Source organism: Molossus molossus, unplaced genomic scaffold (genome assembly GCF_014108415.1).
Source record: "Molossus molossus isolate mMolMol1 unplaced genomic scaffold, mMolMol1.p scaffold_m16_p_10, whole genome shotgun sequence".
Taxonomy (NCBI): Eukaryota; Metazoa; Chordata; class Mammalia; order Chiroptera; family Molossidae; genus Molossus; species Molossus molossus.
Window position 1 is genome coordinate 37,047,829 of NW_023425345.1, and position 24,960 is coordinate 37,072,788.

At 41.1% G+C, this 24,960-nt stretch overlaps 1 protein-coding gene across 5 annotated transcripts in view; it reads left to right on the top strand.

Moving 5' to 3' along the window:
• The window catches only part of PPFIBP1 (PPFIA binding protein 1), a 166,474-nt gene that overhangs the window by 86,336 nt on the left and 55,178 nt on the right, over positions 1-24,960 (top strand). For all 5 annotated transcript variants that reach the window (XM_036252628.1, XM_036252624.1, XM_036252627.1 and 2 more), the window contains exons 3-4: positions 17,794-17,892; positions 24,176-24,381. In XM_036252628.1, coding sequence (XP_036108521.1) covers positions 17,829-17,892; positions 24,176-24,381 — 270 coding nt within the window. In that variant the 5' untranslated portion in view covers positions 17,794-17,828. The remainder of the gene's footprint in view (positions 1-17,793; positions 17,893-24,175; positions 24,382-24,960) is intronic.

Genomic DNA, 24,960 nt, shown 5'->3' on the forward strand with positions numbered 1-24,960 from the left:
GCTCGGGGCCCTTTCTGATCCTGTGTGAATGGCCCCGGGAATCTTTATTATTTTTAAAAATGCATTTTATTATTATTATTTTTTAATCCTCACTCGAGGACATTTTTCCATTTTTTGTACAGATAGAGTGGGAGGGAGAGAGAGGAAGAGAGAGAGAGAGAGAGAAACATCGATGTGAAAGGGACACATCGAGTGGCTGCCACCCGCACGACCAACCAGGGCCGGGGACAAACTGCAACCAAAGTACGTGCCCTTGGCGGGAACCGAACCCGGGTCTCTCCGGACCGCAGGCCGACGCTCTAACCGCTGAGCCAAACCGGCCAGGGCATTATTATTTTTTTTTTTAAATATGTTTTTATTGATTTGTTTTAGAGAGAGAGGAAGGGAGAGAGAGAGAGAATCATTGATGTGAGAGAGAAACATGGATCGTCTGCCTCCTGCACGCCCCCTGCTGGGGATCGAGCCCACAACCCTGAGCCACACCAGCCAGGCAGTAATCTTGATTATTAAGATGAAGTAGAATATATAATTTCTACTAAATTTTATATATATGTATGTATATATTTTTTTATGTTTCCCTAGGACAAAAGGTCAGTTCTCTCATTATTAAAGAGCCAAGTATACCTTTCTTCCTGTTCCCCCCTCCCCCCAAGCTGGACTGAATACCTTCTAAAGGAGGAGTTCGCACGGGTGAAAGTTCTTGGTCAGCTTAGGGGGATCTCACTCTGCTTTTGCCAACCCTCTTTAAGAAAGGGACCCCTTGGGGAATTCTCCCATGGAGTTGGAGTGAACATGCTCATCCTTCCTCTACTTGCCTCTTGGTGTTAAAAAATGATTTAATAAACAAGAATCATTTTCTCTGCTGCCCTCATAAGAAATATATTGCTTATTAAAATAGGCTTTTCTACCACTTGCTTGCCAACCCCAAAGAAGTAGACTACATTATAAACAAAACTAGTAAACAGTAAGGACATCGACCATCGCAGGTTTCTATGCCAGACATTCAGTCTCTGACTGGTTTCTTTTTATTTACGGAGCCTTGAGCTGTTGATTGTACCTAAGAGCAAGACCTGGGACCCCATCTCTTCAGAGGCAACCCGATAGTCTGAGAGGGTCTTCTAGACTGGGATCATTCCAGTGCCTAGGACCAAAACCCCTCCATAAGCTGCAGTGGACACTTCTGTGGGAGGAAATCCCAGAGGACAACGGAAACTCCCAAGAAGCTCCAGGGAGGCGCCCAAATGTTCCAGCATCTAGCTGGTAACCCGATGGTCCTGGCATTTACCCTCTCCAAAGAAGACAAGCCTAGACGATCCCACATGAATTCCAATTTCCAAATTGACTAAAACATTTTCTAGAGGCGATCTTCCTTCAGAGCTTAGATACAAGGATGTTTTAAATATTTCATAGAGACCCGAAGTATCGGTTTCAGCAACAGTCCTTTGGCCCTTGACACCAATCCCTTGAACTAGTTTTCCATGTTGGCTTATGGACTGTTTTTAAGTAGTTCTACCTCCCTCTAACCTCCTCTCATTGGGGTGCAGGGCAATGAAACTGAACCCCTAGTTCCTTCCTTCGAGTAAATACCCCATCTTCTTTGACACTTTGCAGCTCTGTTTCTTGGACCTTACACCACAGGTCTAGAGCATTTCAGGTGGCTACTCTTCCGATCCCCTGGAAAGACAGTTTGAGTACAGATTTGTCTCTGGCAGACAAATCTTGTCACCATAGCAAGACTTCCTAGCTCCCATTAACTTTCTGCTTGCACACTGGAGCCTCTAGCAAGTTAAGAAAAACGAGAGTCCTGGGGAACGTCAGTGGTTCTGCATGGCTCTGGAGAGCACTCTCTTTATACTGTCAGAGTCCAGGGTCCTGTGCTCCCGCTCACAGCTCGGCGAGCCCTTTAAATGGCATTTGCTTTCCTCCTCTTTCTTCCCTGTTTCTCTCCCTCCTTCCTCCTTTTTGTCTTCCTTTCCTTTTTATACCTTTATCTGCATGGTGGTGGTTGTTGTTGTTTAGCATAATTTGTAGGGTAGGAGAGGATTTTTTTTCTTTTTGGTCTGTTACAAGAAAATATTAATGAAACCAATGAAGGGGACTAAGCTCTGGGCTTCACCTAGAGCAGGAAGCATGGAAGGCACACACGATGTTCTCAGCTGGTCTCTGGCAAGGGCAGAGATTGTAGTTGCATGTCCACTATTTAATTTACTAGCCACTATAAATAGGGGTGCAGTGAACATAGGGATGCATATATCTTTTGGAGTTAGTGGTGGTCTTTTGTTTGTTTTCTTCAGATAAATACCCAGAGGTGTAATTGCTGGATCATACGGTAATTCTACTTTTAAGTTTTTGAGGAGCCTCCATTCTGTTTTCCACAGTGGCTGCATCATGGACATTCCCACCAACAGCACACAAGGGTTCCCTTTTCTTTACATTCTCACGAACACATTGTTGTTTTGTCTTTTTGATAAGTCATTCGCACAGGTGTGATATGATGTAGCTCCTCGTGGTTTTGATTTGCATTTCCTTGCTGATGGGCATTGTTTTATGTAGCTATTGTACATCTGTATATCTTCTTTGGAAAAATGTCTGTTCAGATCCTCTACCCATTTTTTTTTTTTCAATTAGGTTGTTTATTTGCTATAGAGTTATATGAAGTTTTAAAAAAATATATATATATATATAGAATGCTAACCCTTTATCAGATATATGAGTTACGAATAATTTCTCTCATTCCATTGGTTGCCTTTTCCTTTGCTTTGCAAAAGTTTTTCTTTTTTAATGTAGTGCCACTTGTTTGTTTTTGTTGCCGAGAGGAATTATTTTAATCTATTTTTTTTGGCCTTCTTTACAAAATATTATGAATTCAATTCTACAAGTACATATTGAAAACCCCATTGATGAACATTTAGGATGTTATTATAGTTCTGTTTCTGTCTGAATCCCTTCTCTGCCACTTTGCAGCCATGTGACCTCTTCAAGTGATGATGATCTGTGGTGACATTTATTGGTGGTAGGATATCCCAAACTGTGGTAGGGATCGGGTGAAACAGTACATGGGGACCACTCATTTCAAGGTGTAATTGTGATGTCACAGCTACATCTGTAACTTATGAAGGGCGAAGGGAAGGATTTGGGAGTTTTATGTTTTGGTTTTTTTTAGCTGAGAATTTTAGGTCCAAAAGATTTTCAACATTTTATCGGTTGAACAGAGGGAGACCGAGGAATGGAAGAGATTGAAGATATAAAAGAATGAGGGAGTAATTGTTTAAAGGGATCAAGAATAAGGGTGCGGCGTCTTCCCTAGACGGAGGCTGTGAGCCAGGAATAGGCAAGTAAGTGTACGTAGCAATTTTAGGCAGAGGAGAGTCCCCCAGGATTCTCTGTAGGGTAGGCTAGGAAGTAATCTCCTGAGATTAAGGGTCTGAAGGAATAGGAATAGATTAGGGCAGAGTTTAATGGGATTTTTAGAGACAGCCATGAGGAATGTGGCAGGGAGGGAATGAATAAAAGGGTTGTTGAGTAACTTTAGGTACCCAGTCAAGATTAGATATCAGGTCTTTGAAGCGGAGCCAACCCCACTTTCTCTAACTATGATTGGTACAGTTAAATCAAGACATAGCAAGGAGCCCTGGCCAGCATGGCTCAGTGGCTCAAGTGTCGGCCCGCACTTCAGAGGGTTGTGGGTTTGATTCCCAGTCAAGGGCACATACGTGGGTTTCGGGTTTGATCCCCAGCTCTGGTTGGGGCGCATGCAGGAGGCAACCAGTTGATGTGTCTCTTTCACATCGATGTTTCTCTCTCTCTCTCTCTCCCTTCCACTCTATCTAAAAATCAATGGAAAAATATCCTCGGGTGAAGATTAATGACAACAAAGAAGACACAGCGGGGGGTTTCATAAGGAAAAATAGATTTTTAATACTATATTACTTTTTAACAGAAGGTGGGACTTGAGGCTTCCTGAGATTAAGATAATTCACAGACATTCAGTACGTATGGTATGACCAGCACAAATGCAGAAGCCAAGGATGTTGTTCCCTCACCTGCTTCTAAGCTCAAGCAAGCACCATGCTAAGTAGAATGTGTACCCGTCACTTAGCATATCCAACTTTGGGGTTACCGCTGGAAAATAAGCCCTAGTGCCCTGGCTGGTTTGGCTCAGCAGTTAGAGTGTCGGCCTGCGGTCCAGAGAGGCCTGGGTTCAGTTTCCGCTAAGGGCACGTACCTCGGTTGCAGTTTGTCTCCGGCCCTGGTTGGGTCGTGTGGGTGGCAACCACTCGATGTGTCCCTTTCACGTCAATGTTTCTCTCTCTCTCTCTCTCTCTCTCTCCCTCCCTCCCTCCCTCCCTCCCTCCCTCCCACTCTATCTGAACAAAAAATGGAAAAATGTCTTCGGGTGAGGATGAAAAAAAAAAAAGAAAGAAAATAAGCTCTAGCTGGTTTGGCTCAGCGGTTAGAGCATCGACCCGCAGACCAAAGAATCTCAGGTTCTATTCCAGTCAAGGGCACGTACTTTGGTTGCTGTTTGTCTCCGGCCCTGGTTGAGGTCGTGCGGGAGGCAACCAGTCGATGTGTCCCTCTCACGTTGATGTTTCTCTCTTCTTTTCTCCCTCTCCCACTCTATCTGAAGATAAAGAGAAAAATATCCTTGGGTGAGGATTAAAAAAAATACACACAGGGTGATATAAACATTGATATGTGTCACATAGATGTGTGCATTCATCAGTACTCACCAAACTGTACAGTTAAGACCTGTGCATTTCACTCTATGTAAATTCTCCCCTTCCCCCCCCCTTCCCTCTCTCAGTACCAAATACAGGAAGCTCTCCCTCCCGCTGGGTCTTTGTAGGCTGTTGTTTCTACCTGGAAGCTCTTCCTATATACTTACATGACTTTCTCCCTCACCTCTTCCAGGGCTTTGCTCAATGTCACTTTATCAGCGGGCCCTTCCCTGATTATCTATTAAAATGGCAACCCCCTGCCATGTTCTCTCTGCACCAGGAGCCAGTACAGTGTATAATTAAGAGCACGGGCTCTGGGGTCCAACTGTCTGGCTTCAAATCCATTTTCCCACTGTACGTCTTGGGTACACTTTCTGTGCCTCAGTTTCATCACCTATAAAATGGGAGTAAATATTGTATCAGTAGTGCTGTTGTGAAGATTCAATGAACTAATACATGGAAAGCACTTAGAACAGTGCCTGGTACCTAGTAAGCTGGTGTTACCTTTAACCTCCTTCCTTGCTTTGTTTTCCCATCTTATTTATCACCAGCTCATCTACCATATATTTAAATGTATTTATTTATTTATGGTTTCTTGACATGAGAGCAACAACTTTTCCATTTTCTTTCTTTTTTCTTTTTTCTTTATTGTTATATCCTCAACATTTAGAATAGTGCCTGGTGCATAATAGATACTCAAGAAATATTGTTTAATCAGGTGAATGAGCAAATAGGAGAGGGGTCTGTGTACTTCCGGAGGCTATGGGATGGGCTGGCAAACTTTTCTGCAAAGGGCCAGATAGCAAATGTGTTGGGCTTTGAGGGTTATGACTACTCAAACCTGCTGTCGTAGTGTGAAAGTAGCCACTGGTGATACAGAGGAACGGTTGTGACTCTCTTCTAATGAATCTTTTACAAAAACAGGCAGTGAGCCAGATTTGGCTTTGGGGCTGTAGCTTGCCACCGCCTTGGTGAGGAAATCATTTTTGGCCTTGTTTTCCCGGTTCTCACTACCTGTCCCTGAAGCACATCTCCAGCCCAGTGCCCGTCATTCAGAACTGAAATATAAGTGACTCGAAAAGCATTATGTTACCCATTGCTACTGGGGTTAGTACTCATTAATTTTACAGAATTTCCATATATCTTTTAAGATTTTAATAGTGAATAACAATGTCAAGAATGTATTTTCAACTGGATAATTTCAGGGCTCTGGTTTTGATTTTTTTTCCCCTCCAACAGCTGAAAACATATCTCTACCGATTACGGCCAGAAGCATGTACGCTATAAAAGAAAAAAATGTTGACATTCCACTTAGTGTACAGCCACGAGTGTAACTAACACCCAGTTGAAAGAGAAACCAACGGAATTACCCACTAGACAAACAGTATCATTTTTGAAATTCATATTATAAAGTCTTATTCCTCCACAAAACTGCTCCCTAGCCCATGGTTTTTATCACCCTTCCCTGTCAATTTGGTGTGCTGGCAAGATTCTTTCATTTTAAAATATATTGTATTGGGTCATGTTGTATGACTGATGAACAATGAAAATTTAGGAAACATATACAGCCTTGATCACTGTCACTGAAACAAAGTGGGTCGGACATTTTACGCTGTCGCTGCTGTGATGCATTGTAGTCAGACGTGTAAGCAGGTCCAGTATACACACGACTGCCGTCGATATTAGTTCTGTACAACCAGAAAGGTTTTTCTGTTTCATTCCTTAGTTTAAATATATATCCTCAGTGTCAGTGCTAACAGTTTTCTGCTTGCCACTTAATTATTTTTATCATTTGACATGTCTGGAGAGAGAACAAATCTGAACCACGCTCCCCAATTCTTGGGGTTTCTCACTCCCTGCGTTGCCCCTTCTCTCTGTCCGTCCGTTGTCCGTGGTCCGTGGCTGCAGTGTCCAGTCGCAGTGCTTGTGTACACACTCACCCCCAAGACACACGTCCAGGGTGTCCTCCAGAGCAGTGCTGTCCAACCATCTCTGCTGAAGGACCAGTTTTGATTTTTAATCCATCAGGGATTGATTCTTACTATAAAACTCAATTTTTAAAAAATGGTTGGGCCAGAAAAATTGTCCCATAATTGGATATCACAGGAAGGTTAGGTTGCCGTAAAATATTCTAAGTATTTATTCTCGGTTTCTGTACTCATCATGTAGAGACCGGTAACAGTGACTGGACCAACACCAGTCCACAGACCACATTTAAATAGCATGACTTTAGAACAGCCTTTCTCAAAGGTTTTGACCCAGTGTAAGATATACTTTCTTGTATTATGATGCTATAGATCTCCATGTCCACATAAATACACACACTCTGAAACCACTGGGATGTCAGCTACCCAGAGGCAGAAATGGTTTTCTTTTTGGCTTGTCGTTTTCACTGTTCTCTCTCTCGTACCTGGCACATGGTAGGCCTTCAATATGTATTGCATGCAGATGTGTATACATAGCCAAATCAAAAGATTCACAGAACAGTACTTAACCTTTTCCCCCTGTGAGACACTCGGATGTTTTCTTTGTCCTTTCCCTTCTTTTCAGAACCTTGAGTAGTTATTCGGCACCACTGCCCCCCGTAGGATACAGTCTGGGTCCCACATCCCAGAACTGCTTACCAAGGCTGGGTTGGTAGACTTGGGTAGGATACAAGGAGCCAGATGAATCTACAGATTTTTAAGAACTACGAAGAAGAGATGGGTGTGGGTTAGGGTTAGAGTGGGTTGAAAGATTAAAAGTTAAAACCTACTCAGGGTCCCTTGATACTCCTCCAAAATATTGGAAACTAAGTTTGCAAACCCTTGGGAATAGTGTAATTCCAAAATAGCGCAGTGAATTTGATTCACCTACATCTTGAAGAGTATGAAAATTCGTGTAGAATTGCAGATAGAAAGGGTGAGAGCAATGATCAAATGTGTCCACATTTATCTTAAAAGTTAAGATGAGATGGGTTTCTGGCTTATGCAGTTACGAGGAAGGTCACACTCTTGGCCAACATGGAATATGGGGGCTGGAATAGGACATAAAAGTGTGTGTGTTTGAGCCACCGGGGCGTAGCATCATACTGCAAGCCTTTGGTGTCCACGACGTGGTACAGGGGATGCAGAGATCAGAAGCGGGCCCTGTTTTCAAGGAGCTCACAGCTTAGTCAAGGAGACACATTACTGCTAAATTAAGGCTCTGGTGGAGGTTGGTGATCCTAGTCAGGGCAAACAGCGGTGTGATAAATACCTGCCGAATCGGGGAGAGGCACCACTGGGAACAATATGGGTTCTGGTCTCCAATCTTACTTTCTGAGTTACCTTGGACAAATTCACAACTTCTTCGTGCATACCAGTCGTAGTAGGTAAGGAGAAATGGGACATTCTTTCGATTTATCACAAGATCTTCAGATGTACCGATATTTAAGAATGTCTGTTTTTCAAATAGCAGCAACATCCTTTTAGTCAAAAAGTAAAGGCTCTTGGATTATTGTAAGAACCTTTTTTATCAACGCTTTTCCGGTTATCATTCCTAAATATGAAGAGCATACAGATGGAAAGGTCATTTCCTTTATCTTGTCCTAGTTTCCCTCGCTGCTGCTTGTGTTGGAATGTTACCAGCTTTGCCCCATCACTTTTGTCCTTTATGTTAGTGAGCAAGAGAAGTAACTTTTACTAGTACGCAGTCATGTATACTCCCTTTTTATGCTCTGCCTTACGATTCTCTGAGAGGCTGCTCCATTTTCTGGGTGTGTGGGTGCTTATGCAGGTGGTTAATATAACTCGTATTTTCTTATTTGGTTTGTAAATATTTGGTGAGCCCTTGGTATGCTTGAAGTTATGATAAAAAAATAAAATACTTAAGACAATATATCGTGGCCAAGGATGTTTGAAAGACCTATTGTCTAAAGATATGAATGGAAGAATAAAATAGTTTACTGTGGAAAATCTCAAATACATAAAAATGTAGCTAGAATAGTATGATGTTACCCTCATGTACTTATCACTTACCTTCAGCAATGGTCAAAGCATGGCTAATCTTGTTTCATCTATGTCTTTACCCTATTCCCTTTCCCTTTATTATTTTAAAACAAATCCCAGATACTGTATTATTTCATTCACAAATATTTTGCTAATCATCTCTAAAAAATAAGAGCTCTTATGAAAAGAACGATTAAAACTTAAAACTTAAAATAATCCTTTAATGTCATCAAATGTAGTCAGTGTTCAGATTTCATTATAGCATCAATATTTTACAGGTTGACGCATTTTTTAAATGTGTTAAATATGAGATATCACTCCTGCTGCTAACACCCCCATCCTTTTCTGTTTTCAATCCTTCCCTGCCCCTTGACCCCCACTTCTTGCCATGTTTTCCTTGCCGCATGATTCTGAGTCAGTTTTATCGGGATGTTAGAGCGGATTGAAGGTGAAAAGGATTTGGACGAGCACAGTGGGGAGGAGAAAGGAGGTGATAATAGACACATAGCAGAGAGCCAGAAAGCAAAGAGGATGGCTTAAGAATCTCACATGTTACAGACATGAAGACATGGTAGTCGAAGTGTAAAGGGAGAGATTTTTTGGGTGAAAACATAATTGCTTCTTCAGAGCTGTTATTTTTGGATCAAAAGGAAGACGGGGAGCCCGGGGAGAGGCACTCTGCCCTTGTTTACCTTGGTAGCCGGTTCCAACCTCATCTGGGTGGGGCTGGCTGTCCCAGGAGGAGGGACAGCCTCTTCAGTCCTGTGATGGAGAATGCCTGAGAATCACCGGGACAGCTTGTAAACCCGAGCTGGTGGGGGCCCAAGGATGTGCATCCTACCTCCCAGGTGCTGCTGCTGGTCCAGCATCCACAGCGTGGTGACCGCTGGTGGTCAGTCCTTCCTACTCCCTTTGGGTCTTTCCATTTTTAAGACATTTTATCTTTCCTAAGATTGTATTGCTGCATACGTTGGAAATCATTGTGTGAACATTTTTGGGGGGAGGGAATTGGTGAGAAATCTGTGGGTAATTTATATGATAATAGATTGTTTATATAATGACGGCATAATAATAGGGCACTTCACCAGCCTAGTGGAATGTTTGTAAACACACTCTCTCTTTTTTTTTTCCCTTCAAAATACTTGCCATCAGGTTATTGATCTACTTGAGAATTCTTTTTTAATTTTTTTAAAGTTTATCTTTTTTGTTGTTGATAGTATTTCCGCTGTCCTCTATTTCCCCCTCACTGCATGGAACATTGTCTCTTTCAATGAAGGGTTTCTTTCAAGTGGCTTAATCTCTGTGTACTGTATCCATCTCTGGGCATGAAATTAGAAGTTCTCTTTCAAACCTAAACATTTTACCTAAGGAAAGCTGAGAAAGCTAGAACAAATGTCGTTCTCACCAAAGTTTAAAACAAACTTTGTAATTTTCTTACAGCCTTTCTTTTTTTCTACACAGAGAGCCTGGGCAGCTAGCCTGACCTAAAACATCAGTTAGTCAGCAACCCTGCAAAAAATGGTGGTTTTCTGCCAAACCTTTAGCCACCACACCCATGGCTGGAACTCGCCCTGGTATTTTACCCCATTCGCATCTGCTCTAAACGGGTCGGACAAGCTTGAAGCACACCCCAGACTTGCTTCTGTTGGGTCTTTTTTTGTCCTTTAATATATGAATATTATTCCAAGCTTTTTGCTTTTCTAAGACTTCTCTAAACATATTTTTATTAAGCCATTGAAATAGAGAACCAGTAGATTGAGGACTCCTGCTAACAGAGCTGGTCTCTGTTCACATCACACAAGGAAGGGGTTTCTCCAGTTTGAACTATGACCCTTAACCCAAACCCAATTCCTTTGTTGTGGTAGTTGTATTTCCTGTTACCTTTTCCTTCAGCAAGTCATTCAGATAAGAATATATTAGTTATTTAGCATCCAGAGATCAATTTGCTTTTATGTGAGGATCATTGGATGAAGTTTTAATTTTCTAAATGGTTTTGTCTACCCAAAAGACCAGATTATAATCAGAAAATTTCTGGGTAAACTAAGAATTAGAACAAAGGGACCTGGATATTCTTAGTCTTTCATTTTGGACCTCACATGTGTAATTGGGTTTTTCCTTATCCTTGATTTGTGATGTATTATCACTATAAATCCATGTACTTCCGCCTAATATTAATTCATCTACTGAATTAGTTGATTTAAAAAAATACAATTCATTTTTAATTTTAACAATCATCTTCAGGCCTAGTTTTTAAAGTTTGAGATGAAATTTACATACATTGAAATGCACACATCTTAAATGTATATAGTTTGATGAGCTTTGACAAATGTATAAACTTGTGTAATCAACACCTCAATTAACATATTAAACAGTAGTTCCCCAGTAACTCCTTTCATCATTTATCATTTCCTACAAATAACTGTTGTTCTATTTTCTATCACCGTAGATTGCCTGTTATTGAATTTCATATAAAAGGAATCAGACAGTACATAGTCATTTATGTCTGGCTTCTTTTGCTCAACATAATGTTGCATGTATCAACAGTTCAATCTTTTTTATTGTGAGTAATATTTCATTGTATTGGAATAACATTCAATTGCATTAAGTATGTGAGAACACCCAGGGGAATCTTCCTCTCAGAAGTGTTTTTGAGGATACAAGAAAATCTTTTAGGAGCATGGGGTTTTTCTGAAGCCTTTTTTTTAGCCTTTCTATTTTTGAAAATACTTTGACCCATCTCTGGCAATTGGCATAATTCAGCAACACAGATGCTCACTCAATTAGGCTGCCTCTAAAATACCTCAGGCCATTGACAAGTCAGAATTTTAATATACATGGAAATTCTATACTTAGTGTTAGTACTTGACCACTTCAGGCTTCTGTTCTTACTCCTCTTTGTGGTCCCTTAAAGCCCAGTTGGAATTTACTGAGACTTATTTTGTGGCCTTGTATACATGGCCTATCATGGTGAATATAGTATGTGGACCTGAAAATAATGCATATTCTGCATTTAAGTGTTTTGTTTTATAAATGGAATTAGGTCAAGATGGTTGATGTATTGTTCAAATCTATATTATTACTGGATTTTTTCCCTACCTTGTCTGCCATTGTAAAAGAAGGTTGAAAAGGAGGAACAAATGGCAGATGAGACAAACAGAAAAAAACAGCGGGAGAGTGAACTTAAATCTAACCATATCAACAATTCCATTAAATATCAGTGGATTTAATTTGTGTAATTCTCCCTCAGTTGCACTGTTTATTGCCTCATGTATTTGGAAGCTCTGATTTTAGTTGTAAAAAAACTTGTAATTGTTATGACTTCCTGGTGAATTGATTCTTATCATTATAAAAGATCTCTCTTTCCAGTAATACTTCTTGATTAGGAGCCATTTTTCTTACATTAATGTAGCCACTCCTGCTTTCCTAGGTTTACTGTGTGCGTGGTGCATCATTTTATATATATATTGAGGATGGTGATTATATTTGTATTATTATTATTGATGTTAGAGAGAGGAAGGGAAAGAGAAACGTAATGTGAGAGAGAAACATTGATCCATTGCCTTCCAAACGCACCCAGACTGGGGATTGAACCCACCAACTTTCAGTGTATGAGATGATGCCCCAACCAACTAAGCCACACCACCCAGGGCTCACTTTATATTTCTGTATTAATGGCATATATTAGATCTGTATTTTTTCTTAAACCAGTTTGATTTTTAATAGTGTTTATTCTATTTATATTTAATGTAATTATATATCTGATTGAGTTTTTTGTCTTTTTCTTAACAGCTTAATTGAGATATAGCTCATATGCCATATAGTTCTCCCATTTAAAGTGTATAATTCACTGGTTTTTATTATGTTCATGGATATGTGCAACCATCACCACTGTCAATTTATAGAACATTTTCACCACCCTAAAAAGTAATCCTGGCCCTGGCTGGCATGGCTCAGTTGGTTGGGCATCATCCTGTGCACCAAAAGGTTGCTGGTTTGATTACAGGTTGGGACACATGCTCACATGTGGGCTTGTTCCTCGGGGGGGAGGGGGGGTGCAGGAGGCAAGCAATCGATGTTTAGTCTAACATTGATTTTTTTTCTCTCTCTCTCTCTGTCTCTCTCCCTTCCTCTCTCTAGAAATCAATAAAAAATCTAAAAAAAAATTATATATATATATGTGTATATATATATATATATATATATGTAATCCTGTATGCTTTAGCTATCACCCACTTATTTGCCCCAACTCTCTTCCCCACACCAGCCCTAGGAAACCAGTCATTTGTTTTCTGTCTCTATAGAATTCCTTGTTTTGGATATTTCACATAAATGGAATCATATAATACAATCTTTTTAAACTGGTTTCTTTTACTTAATATTTTCAAGTTTTATCCATGTTAATCTACCAATACTCCCCCCCCCCACACACACACACTTTTTTAAAGAGCAATTTTATAGGATCACAGCAAAATTGAATGGGAAATCCAGAGTTCCCACTTACTCCTTTTCCTCAACCACAGCCTCCCTCTCATCCCACACACCCCATGCCAGTAAGGTACAGTGTGATGCCAAATTGTTACCATCAACAAACCAACACTGACACATCATTATCAACCAAAGTCTATAGTTTACGTTAAGGTTCATTAATTTTGGCTGAAAAATGTTCCATTGTATGGATAAGTGATTGCATTTTTTACTTATTTGTTTTTAGTTCTCACCCAAGGATATGCTTTCATTGATTTTTTTAGAGGAAGAAGAAGGGGGGAGGTGAGAGACAAGCATTGATCAGTTGCCTCCTGTACACCCCTCAAATGGGGATTGAACCTGCAGCCTTGGTATGTGCCCTGACCAGGAATTGAACCCACAACTTTTTGGTGCATGGGATGATGCTCCAACAGACTGAGCCATCCAGCCAGAGCTATGATTGAGTTTAAATCTACCACTTTGCCATTTGATTTTCATTTCTCCCACCTGTCCATTGTTCCACCTTTATTGCCTTCTGTTGGATCAGTTGAGGATTTTCTTTTTATCCTCACTCAAGGATATGTTTACTGATTTGAGAGAGAGAGAGAGAGAGAGAGAGAGAGATCGATGTGCAAGAAACATCGGTCAGTTGCCTCCTACACACTCCCCAGCTGGAGTTGGAACCCGAAACCCAGGCATGTGCCCCAACCATCAAACCCGAAACCCTTTGGTGTGTGGGCTGATGCTCCATCCAGCTGTGCCACACCTGCCAGGCCTCAGTTGAGGATTTTATTAGTATTCTATTTTATCAATCTAATTGGCATTTTACTTATACCTTTTTATTTCATAGGTTTAATGGATTACATTGTATATTCTTAATTTACCCCAGTCTACCATGAATTAGTACTAAACATCTTTGTATGTAATGTAAGAACTTTACCCCTTTCTATCATTTGAACCAATAAGACGATGATTTCCTTCATGAGGCCTAGCCACTCTGCATCACATGGCCTGAGAAGTGCCCACAGGTGCAAAGATGTGTGAGTGTGAGTCTCACTCATATGGTTCCCTTGACTCAAGAGCTGAATTGCCTCCAGTTCCTATCTGCTTTTGGTGGCTCTTTAATGTCTTCAAAATTGTTTTTATATTTTACCCAGTGTTTTGTATTGCTCTTTGTGGGACCGTTTGTCCAATAAAATCTATTCCACTATTATCAAAAGTGGAATTCCCGTTTTGTCATTTTTTAATACCTAACTGGAAAACTTGACAAGAACCTTCATTTACCTTTTCAGTCTGTTCTCCTATGTCCCTGGCTTGAGGTAGCCATCATTCTGAATTTCATCTTATCATTCCCGTTTTTTCTTTGTGTATACTTATATTGAGGCTATATGTGTTTCATATATATATTAGTATTTAATTATTTTGAACTTTATAAAAAGTCTTGCTGAATTTACCAGAGACTTACTTTTTTTTTTATTTGCTATTATATTACATAGATTTATCCATACTATACATATGTTGCTTTATTTTTGACAACTATATGTAACTCCATTTTGTGAGTACACCAGTTTATTCATCTCTTCTTGTGTTGATAGACATTTGGGCTGTTCCCGCACTTTTGTCCTTGTGAAGAGTCCTACTTTGAACATTTGTGTGTTGTTCCTAGTTATGTACCTTGTTGTTGCTAGATTGAAAATGAATGTAAATGTTTAATTTTAGCCCATTTTGCATTCCCACTACCATTCTCGAAGAGATTCTGTGAATCCACATTTTCTCCTAATACCTAATAATGTTAATTTTTTTTTTTTGCCAACTGATGAGATATAAAATGGTATCACATTGTCTTAAATTTCTTGGTACATTAAGCACCTCTTTGTATTTTTATTAGTTAAAAGTGTTAAAGGTCTGTTAATGCTACCACCCCTTCCATTTTTATTGATTTGTAGGAATTCTGTATTTGGAGCACCACTGAACTTGACCACCTACCTATACCTTAACTACTTTAATTTATTAAAGAGATCTTTGACCTTTGAATCTGTCATTCTCCTTGACCACCCTATTAATTTGCAAAGCCCTCCATACTCCTGACTCCCTTACCTGCTCCATTGTTAGCCCTTAGCACCTACTACCTTTTCCATATTATCTACATACTTATTGTGTTTACTGTCTGTCCTCTTATTACTGTTACATGTAGGGGGTGTTATGTGATAAGCAGAGAGATCAAGAGAAACACTTATATGTTTTTTTTAACAGATAAATATTATCATCATAGTTTTATGATATTAAACAAAGGATTGGTCTCTAAAGAATTGGAGTTTGTTTTTTTTTGTTTTTTTAATTGGTCTTCACCACTTTGAAAAGCATGGCCTGGATTCTTTCTTTTTTTTTTTATCCTCACCCGAGGACATTTTTCCATTTTTTGTTCAGATAGAGTAGGAGAGAGAGAGAGGAAGAGAGAGAGAGAGAGAGAAACATCGACGTGAAAGAGACACATCAAGTGGCTGCCACCCACACAACCCAACCAGGGCTGGGGACAAACTGCAACTAAGGTACATGCCCTTAGCGGGAACCGAACCCGGGTCTCTCTGGACCGCAGGCTGACGCTCTAACCGCTGAGCCAAACTGGCCAGGGCTGGCCTGGATTCTCAGGCCTCCATGTCATAGCATTTGAAAGGCTCTGAACAGAACAGAAAAGAAGTAGATAACTACCTGTCATACTTGGAAATGTTCATGCTTTACACAAAATATAGTTGCTAACAAAGATGAATATCTGTTTTTCTGATTTGGTGAGGCCGTGAGAGTTTTTTCAATGTGAGCATTACTTTTTTTTTTTTATTAGCATTTCCCATGTTTACAGCTGAGCCTGACATGTGTCCCTTTATATATATATATCTCATAGTGTCTAGAGCACTTTGAAGTGTAACTTTTAAAATGAAAGGGAATGCAAGCCACTTAATTATATGGAAGTAAAGGACTGAAGGCTGTTTGGCTTGATCCTTTATGTTCTCAGTTTTCACGTTTTAAGTTTTCCAGCCTGAAGTGTGATTATTAAATGTGCAAGTACGTGTTTGAGAACCACCTAGCTTCATAACCTGGCGTGTTAACCCCCTGATTTCTGGGTAACTGTTAATGCACGCCTTGGGTATTTTGTGCTATAATATTCCACGTAACATGGTAGTGATATTTTATACCCTCTGAGGTGGAAGTTCTTAGATGAGATCTATAAAAACTATAAAATTGGCCCAGCTGGTGTGGCTCAGGGGTTGAGTGTCAACCCATGCACCAAGAGGTCGCTGGTTCAATTCCCAGTTAGAGCACATGCCCAGGTTGTGGGCCAAATTTCCAGTGGGGGGCATGCAGGAGGCGGCCAATCAATGTGAGAACATTGATGTTTCTATCTCTCTCTCCCTCTTCCTTCCTCTCTCTCTAAAATCAATAAAGAAAAAAAAATTTTTTTAACTATAAAATCAAAGCAATATTTCACAATGATTAAATTGCATATTTTTAAAATGAATGTACATAAAGAACTTATCCAACAAGCTCTTTATCAGAACTGTAAATATATTTGTAAAAATAAAGTCGTAATTGATATCTGGTTGCTTGGAAACAAAGGGCAAAGGTTTCTGTTAAACAGCGTATCCTTTATTTCCCAGGTGTTTGTTACACCACATATCTGCAAAGTTTCAAGAGCCTTATTTAGGCCTGTTAGGAGAATTTGTATAGGTACTTAGTCTGGTACCTGAAATTCATTAATATTGAAAGTCACATAACTTGACTTTTTCCTGCTATGACTACATTTCTTGCAAGGCTAATTTCAGTCTTTTTTTTTAATAGGTAAAAGAGTGAGTAGATTGTGACAATTTCAGCATAAACTTATCTTTCAGATAGAGTCAGATAAGCAAATTCAGTATTGTAGTGGAAATCAGACCTAGGTTAAAAACTGGTCTTTGCTGTATCTTGGCATGATTCCTTCCAAAAATCAACAAATATTTTTTATTTTATTTATAAAATGGAAATGAATTTACCCGTTTTGTAGGATTGTTGTCATGATTAAGGATTATGGGTAATTTATGTAAATCTATAGGGACCACTGTAGACAATGCATGGGAGCTATTGTTACATTAAAAAATAGCAGCAGACTTGTGTGTTTAGGATATACGCACACAATGAGAACTATTTCCTCAGACAAGTCTTATGGTACTCCTTATACAGAAAAAAAGGGGCAAAATTAAGAGAGTAGAGATCAGGTGGGGCTGGAACAGGGAGGGAGAAAGGGCTTATCTACCCAGCATTCCTCGGGGCCCCAGCAAGGTTCCACAGCCACCCTGATTCCCCTCACCGAGACCTAGAGCTGTAGAGTGTAACATGGAAAGCATAATACTGGATGTTAAACACCTTGCGGGCAAGAACTGAATCTTACTTGTTTATTAACTGACACAGGTAGAGCATGTGGTCTTGCAGTACAGTTAGTGATGATTGGCTGCAGCTTGTTAAATGGTTCAGTTAATTCAGCTCTACCACTTCAGAAATTCTCCATATTTGCCTGCTAGGTGGAGTTATAATTCGAAGTTGAATGATCAAACCTGGCAGGAAGCATGCGTCATTGAAAGGATGTAATGATCACATCATTATTTTTTCAGACCTAGGTTGGAATTTGCCCTTGACAAATAACAAAATGATGAGCGATGCGAGTGACATGTTGGCTGCGGCGTTGGAGCAGATGGATGGCATTATAGCAGGTAATATGCATCCTCCAAAATGTGGAATTGTGCCATTTATTCTGCTCCCTTGGCTTTTTCATTTCAACTGTTTTATTATCTTTCCACTCTCTTCACGTATTGGCTCTCTCCAATGCCTTTAGATTCCCCATGGTTTCATCCTTTCCCTTCTTTTCCATTTTCTTCCAGAATTTTCCTTTTGTAAGAAAATTTTAATTACAGTTAACATTCAACATTATTTTTTTTTTTATTAGTTTCAGGTGCATAGCCTAGTGGTGAGACAATTATATAATTTATAAAGTGATCCCCCAATAATTCTAGTAACCACCTGGTGCCATACGTAGTTATTACAATATTATTTTTATTTTTAATCCTAACCCGAGGATATTTTTATATTTATCTTCAGACAGAGTGGGAGGGAGGGAGAGAGAGAGAGGAAGAGAGAGAGAGAGAGAGAGAGAGAGAAAGAGAGAGAGAGAGAGAGGCATCGATGTGAGAGAGACACATCAATTGGTTGCCACCCATGCAACTCCAACCGGGGCCAGAGATGAACTGCAACCAAGGTAGTGCCCTTAGTGGGAAACGAACCCAGGACTCCCCAGTCTGCAGGCTGACGCTCTAACCACTAGCCAGGGCCAATTTGTATTTCTTAATCCCTTTACCTTTTTCATCCCTTTCCCCATCCCCCTTCCCATCTGGCAACTGTCAAAATGTTCTCTGTATCTGTGAGTCTGTTTCTGTTCTGTTTGTTTGTTAATTTTGTTTTTTAGAACCAATTGTTGATAGATATGTATTCATTGCCATTTTATTGTTCATATTTTTTTTTATCTTTTCTTCTTCTTCTTAAAGAAGACTCTTTAACATTTCATATAATTCTGGTTTCATGATGATGAACTCCTTCAGCTTTTTTTTTGTCTGGGAATCTCTTTATCTCTCCTTCAATTTTAAAAATGATAATCTTGCTGGGTAGAGTAGTCTGATTGTAGGCCCTTGCTTTTCATCACTTTGAATATTTCTAGCCAACCACTTCTGGCATACCATATTTTTGTTGAGAAATTGTCTGACAGTCTTATGGTAACTGTCTTTCCTTTGTTACTTTTAGGATTGTCTTTGTCTTAACCTTTGCCATTTTAATTATAATGTGTCTTGGTATGTGCCTCTTTGCATTCATCTCGTTTAGGACTCTCTGCGCTTCCTTGACCTATATGTCTATTTTATTAAGTTTGGGAAGTTTTCAGTCATTTTTTCAAATAGTTTCTCAATCCTTTGCTCTCTCTATCTTCTTTCTGGCACCCTTATGACGCAAATGTTTTTATGCTTGACATTGTCCCAGAGGTGCCTTAAACTATTTTTATTTTAAGAATTCTTTTCTCCTTTTCCTGTTCTGATTGGATGTGTTCTGCTGCTTTGACTTCTAAATTGCTGATTTGATCCTCTGCTTCATCTGATCTGTTGTTGATTCCTTCTAGTGTATTCTTATTTTCTGACTGGTTCTCTTTTATGCGGTTTATATTCTTTTTCATGCTTACTATCTCTTTGTTGAAGTTCTCACTTAAGTTCCTCGAGCATCCTTATAACCAGTGTTTTAAACTCCATATGTGGTAGATTGCTTGCCTCCATTTTGTTTAGTTCTTTTTGTGGAGATTTCTCCTATTCTTTTATTTGTGCCATGTTTCTTAGTCTTCCCATTCTGGCTGCCTTTCTGTGTTTGTCTCTGTGTATTATGTACATCCAGTCTTGGCAGGGTGGCATATGCAGTATGTGTTCTGTGGGGCCCAGTTGTGCAGTCTCCCTGATCCCAGTGCCCCAGGAGCATCCCTGGTGTGGGTCTTGTGTGCCTTCCTATTGTAGTTGAGGCTTGATTGCTCTTGGGACTTGAGTGGGTGCAATTGACTCCCTGGTTGACTGGTGTGAGGATTGGCCATGAACACATTGTACAAGCTGCTGTGCAGGGTTGGCCCCAAGGAGCAGGATTTGCCCCAGTGGTGTCTGGTGCTTGCTGAGACTACTCTTTGGACACGCCGCTTTGGCAGCTAGTCGGGTGGTGCTCTGTTGTAATCTGATGCTAGCCACTAGGTGTGTTGGTTCTGAAACCTCTTGTGAGGGTCTCCAGTGTAGATCAATGTTAACGCTACTTATAACTTGTCCGGGGCTACCTGTGGTTGGTAGCTGCCTGTGTTGGATCTGGATGCACATGTAAGAGGCCACACTCTGAACCAAGGCTAGCTGCCACCAGTATCGGGCCTGGGGCAGGTCAGCAAAAGGCCCAAGGCACCCTGAGACCTGTTGCTGCCTGCCAACTACCTTTAAGGCTTAGCTGCTGAAAGAACTTTCAGTGATACATGAATTTGGTGAGTCAGGGTCTCAGGGAATCACCAGGGTAGGGTGAGTGGTATTCTCCAGGTTAATACAGATTTAGATTTGGTACCAGTGCTAAGCCTGAGGACACTCAGCACAAGTCTCAGGGTACACTGGAGCTAGCTACCACCTCCCTGAGGCCTGTGGACCTTTGTGGGGGTGAAGGTTGGGGGGCATCTTAGGAAGTTGTCAGAGTGGAGCTGGTGGAGTTCACCAGGCTAATACAGATTCAGATTTGGCCAAGGTGTGGGGAGGGCTCAACATAGGGACAGTGGTAGCTGTCCCTTTAGCCTTCCCCCTGAAGCCACAGAGCTCGGTTCTCCCTGTATGTCTCGGCACCCCGGAGCTTGACTGGAACTCCTCGAGAATGTTTAAAGAAAGACTGCAATGCAGGCTCAGACTGGCTGCTGCCTAAAGGGCCTCAGGCCTTGTGCAAGTTGGGCAGGGCAGGGTCTCAGGAGTTGTCAGGGTGGATAAATTGGGCTTCACCAGGTTAACGCAGATTCAGATTTCGCCTTGTGGGAGGAGGCCTCAACCCAGGGACAGTGGCGCAGTCCCTCTAGCCCTCACCCTGAAGCCACACAACTCAGTTTCTCCCCGTATGTCTCGGCACCCCCGGAGCTGCTGTCTCCACTGGATCCCGAGGTGAGTGCCTGCCAGCAAGAATTGTTTGCATGGGCCCTTTGAAAGGAAGCCTGGGTTTCCAGCAGCCTTCCATCTCCACCCAACAGATGGATCCCCGCTGATTTTCACAGCCAGCTGTTACGGGACTCCTCTTCCCAGAACTGGTGTTTCATGCTGGGAAGCCTGGTGTGGGCTGAGACCCCTCACTCCTCAGGGGGTCCCTCTGCAGCTGAGATATCCCTCCGGATTCTCATCTGCCACGTGTGGATGTGGGGCCGGCCTGTTTCACATCCCTGCCCCTTCTATCGGTCTCGACGTGCTGCTTCTTCATATCCTTAGTGGTAGGACTGCTGTGTAGCTAGTTTTCAAGTGGCTGATTGTTCTGTAATTTAGCTGTAATTTTTATATAAAAATTACATCTAATAGTATAGATTAGACCATACTATAGTAGGTGCTCCCTTATAGTTTCTCAGGTGCAGTGGCTACCTGAGGTCTCATGTCACATTTTGTATTTTGTCTCAGGAGAAGTACTCTTATGTATTTGGGAACCCATTACAATGAGGAGAAGGTTGAATGGGCTACTGGGTGAGATGGTCATACGCACACCTGGTGGTCAGGGTCAGGATACAGTTGGCCTCTACTGTTCCTGGATTTGAGGTTTCCCCAGATGCTTGTCTTTTCTGATCGTAAACTTGACCCTACTCTGTTTTGGTGGTTTGTAGAAATCAAAGGTGTCTTCCTTTTCAGAAAGTTCTTCTCTTAAGCGACATAGCATGTCATGGTTTGACCTTCTTTGATATACTTTGTGACCTCCTTTGCAGGTTAGACCATACTATAGAGTACTGTATTCAGTTCTTGGAATATCATTTTTACAGGAGCATTGGCAAACTAAAACTTATCTAGAGGAGGCTAGCATGAAGGTGAAGCTTTAATAGCCATATCTGATAGGGAATTTGTTACGTTTAATCTAGAAAGTGTATTGTTGCTCAGGGTGTGATGTATGCTTTCCAGTAGTTGAAGGATAGAGACTGGATTTGCTCAGAATTTCAGAAAATGTAACTAGGACAATTCTAGGCTGTTACCAGAGGTCATAACCTTACACTCGTGGTGAAAGTCTAGGTGAGAAAAGGGACATTTCTGGAGCAGCAGTTGCGGGATTTGTATTTTATATATCCCACCAGATCAGTGTGCTTGTCCCTTAGCTCCAGCAGGGCTTTAGGATCAACGTGAAAGTTATTATATAGAACCCAGGCTGGCCCAGCGGTTAGAGTGTCTGCCCACAGACCAAAGAGTCGCAGGCTCGATTCCGGTCAAGGGCACGCACCTCGGTTGCAGTTCGGTTCCTGGCTCTGGTTGGGGTTGTGCGGGAGGCAGCCAGTCAGTGTGTCTCTCTCACATCGATGTTTCTCTCTCCCCTCTCCCTCTTCTTCCTTCCCACTCTATCTGATGATAAACAGAAAAATGTCTTTGGGTGAGGATTAAAAAAAAAGTTATTAAATAGAAATTCACGATTTCTTAGGTCCCACTTCAAACAAAGGCAGTAGCTTTGTGGGAAGGACCTGGATTTGTTTTCAAATTAATATCCGAGGTAAGAGGGAAAGGAGGGGAAATGACTACATACATTTGGAGAATTTTTCTAAATATACTCCCCTAGCCCAACTTTTCTTTTTGTAAAAGATGTAACAGATGCAGCAGTTCTCAACCTGTGGGTCGTGACCCCTTTGAGGGTTGAATGACCCTTTACTGTCATGCCTAAGACATGACAGTAGCAAAATTACAGTTATGAAGTAGCAACAGAAATAATTTTATGGTTGGAGGTCACCACAACATGAGGAACTAACTGTATTAAAGGGTCTCAGCGTTAGGAAGGTTGAGAACCACTGGATTAGAGAGTTGTCATGGGCTCATGTATTTTTAATAATATCAGGTGATTCTAATGCTTAAAACTGCTGGAAAAGAACATTAGAGCTTGGCTGCTTTTTAATGCTCTTCTGTGCCTCCCTTCCCCTGACATACCCTCCTCCACTTACGTTTCCTGAGTGCTCATCTCAGCTTTACAGGGTTCCTGAGGGGACGGGTAGGGAGGGTTATGTGAAGCATTTAGCACTGAGCCTAGCTTATCTGTAGTAACCGTCATTCGAGTTCGGCAGATCATCTGGTCCCGTATTAGGAGGCTCTGTGGGCTGGACTAGCAGAAAGACGCCCCTTGTTGGAATTGACCGAGCCAGATGGCCAACTGGAGAGGCCACTAGCATGTTGGTTCACAGGTCTCATCAAGTTGTAAGACCTTCAGACTTATGAGATGATAGCCTAAATATAATAATTATTGATATTTAAGTATAAAGTTAGTATTTATATTTGACAGTATGTATATTTAACAGACTAGAAAATAAAAATCAAATTGATGAAGAGGTATATCCAAGTGCTTTCGGAATGGGCTGTGGGGCAGTTGTGTGGATTTGAGGAGTGGAATGTTTTCTCTTATAGGTAATGAAAAACAAAAATGGCTGTAAGACTATTTTTTAAAGCTAATAGCAAGAGTCTGGCCGGTGTGGCTCAGTGGTTGAGCGTCGACCCATGCACCAAGAGGTTGCTGGTTCAATTCCCGGTCAGGACACATGCCCAGGTTGTGGGCCCATCCCCAGTGGGGAGCATGCAAGAGGCAGCCAGCTGATGTTCTCTCTCATCGATGCTTCTATCTCTCTTTCCCTCTCTCTCTAAAATCAATAAAGGGAAAAAAATTAAATAAATAAAGGTAATAGCAAGAGCATTTGATGCTAGGTGGAGATGTTCATACAACTCCCCCACACATCCACATACAAATGTACACATATCATTCATTGCACTTCTTCAGAGATAAAATTCTAGCATGTTACCTAGGAGCTGGCCCTCTTACCCTTGAAATTATGCTATGCAATTTCCACCTCAAAGTGTAACTTATTTATAGGAAAGCTAAAGACTTTATGGTCCCTTAAATGTGAGTGTTTTTTTTTAATACGTCACTCCACCTGAACTATCCACTACCTTCTTGCCTGAGTCTGTGAAGTGAGCACATCTCACACCAAAGCCCACCAGACTCTTACTGTACCACACAGTTGGCGGATCGCCTGTGAGGTTTTGACCATTGATACTTACCATCAGTTATATGGGGTTATTTTGCATCTAATAACTATGCCTTGAAGACACGATCGAATTTTCATTTCCCTGTTTCTTGTTTCAGTTGTTCGTCACTGTGCCGGGACTTGCTTGTCACCTTCGGCTTTGGTGTGTATCTAATATAAACCTGTTGTTTTCTCTGTGGTTTTTCCTTTTCCTAACCTAGGTTCTAAGGCCCTGGAGTATTCCAATGGGATTTTTGATTGCCAGTCCCCCACGTCCCCGTTCATGGGAAGCTTGCGGGCGCTGCACCTGGTGGAAGACCTGCGTGGCCTGCTGGAGATGATGGAAACAGACGAGAAGGAAGGCCTGAGATGTCAGATCCCAGACTCAACCGCAGAAACACTCATCGAATGGCTTCAGAGTCAAATGGTAGATGTCTCCGTGTTACACATGCCACGCAGTGAATCTTTTGTTGCTTATTCCGAAATTTAGAACATGGAATAGCCAATTAGAACAAGAAAAAAAATATGATAGGGCAACAGGTTTGCCCTAAAGAGATCCCAGTTCCCTTTGACTCTTAAGGATTCTTTTTACAAAGTGCCATTTGTGTACATTTCCTGAGGTCCAGCAAGTCACCTGATTAGTCTTATAAAAGTGGACTAATTTAGATGGTAACCGAATGACCCACTGTGGCTTCGAACAAATAGTCCTGTAAGAGAAAGAACCTTGCACGTGATAGATGCTCTCTCAGTCTCTTGGGCGGTTCACTGGGAAAGGACCCAATGGCAGTTCTGAGTAGGCAGTGCAGGGGCAAGGACACTCCAAAAGCAAGAGGTTTGCCGCAGTCTTTGATATGAAGTGCCATCTAGTGGTTTGCGGTGGTCATTTCAACTCCAGTGTGCGAATTGAGCTGTGTAGTTGGGCTTTACATGATACTCATATTCACTGTCTCTTCTAGACATCCTTCTCAAAAATTGATGACATAACTGCAGTTTTAATATGTGTCAA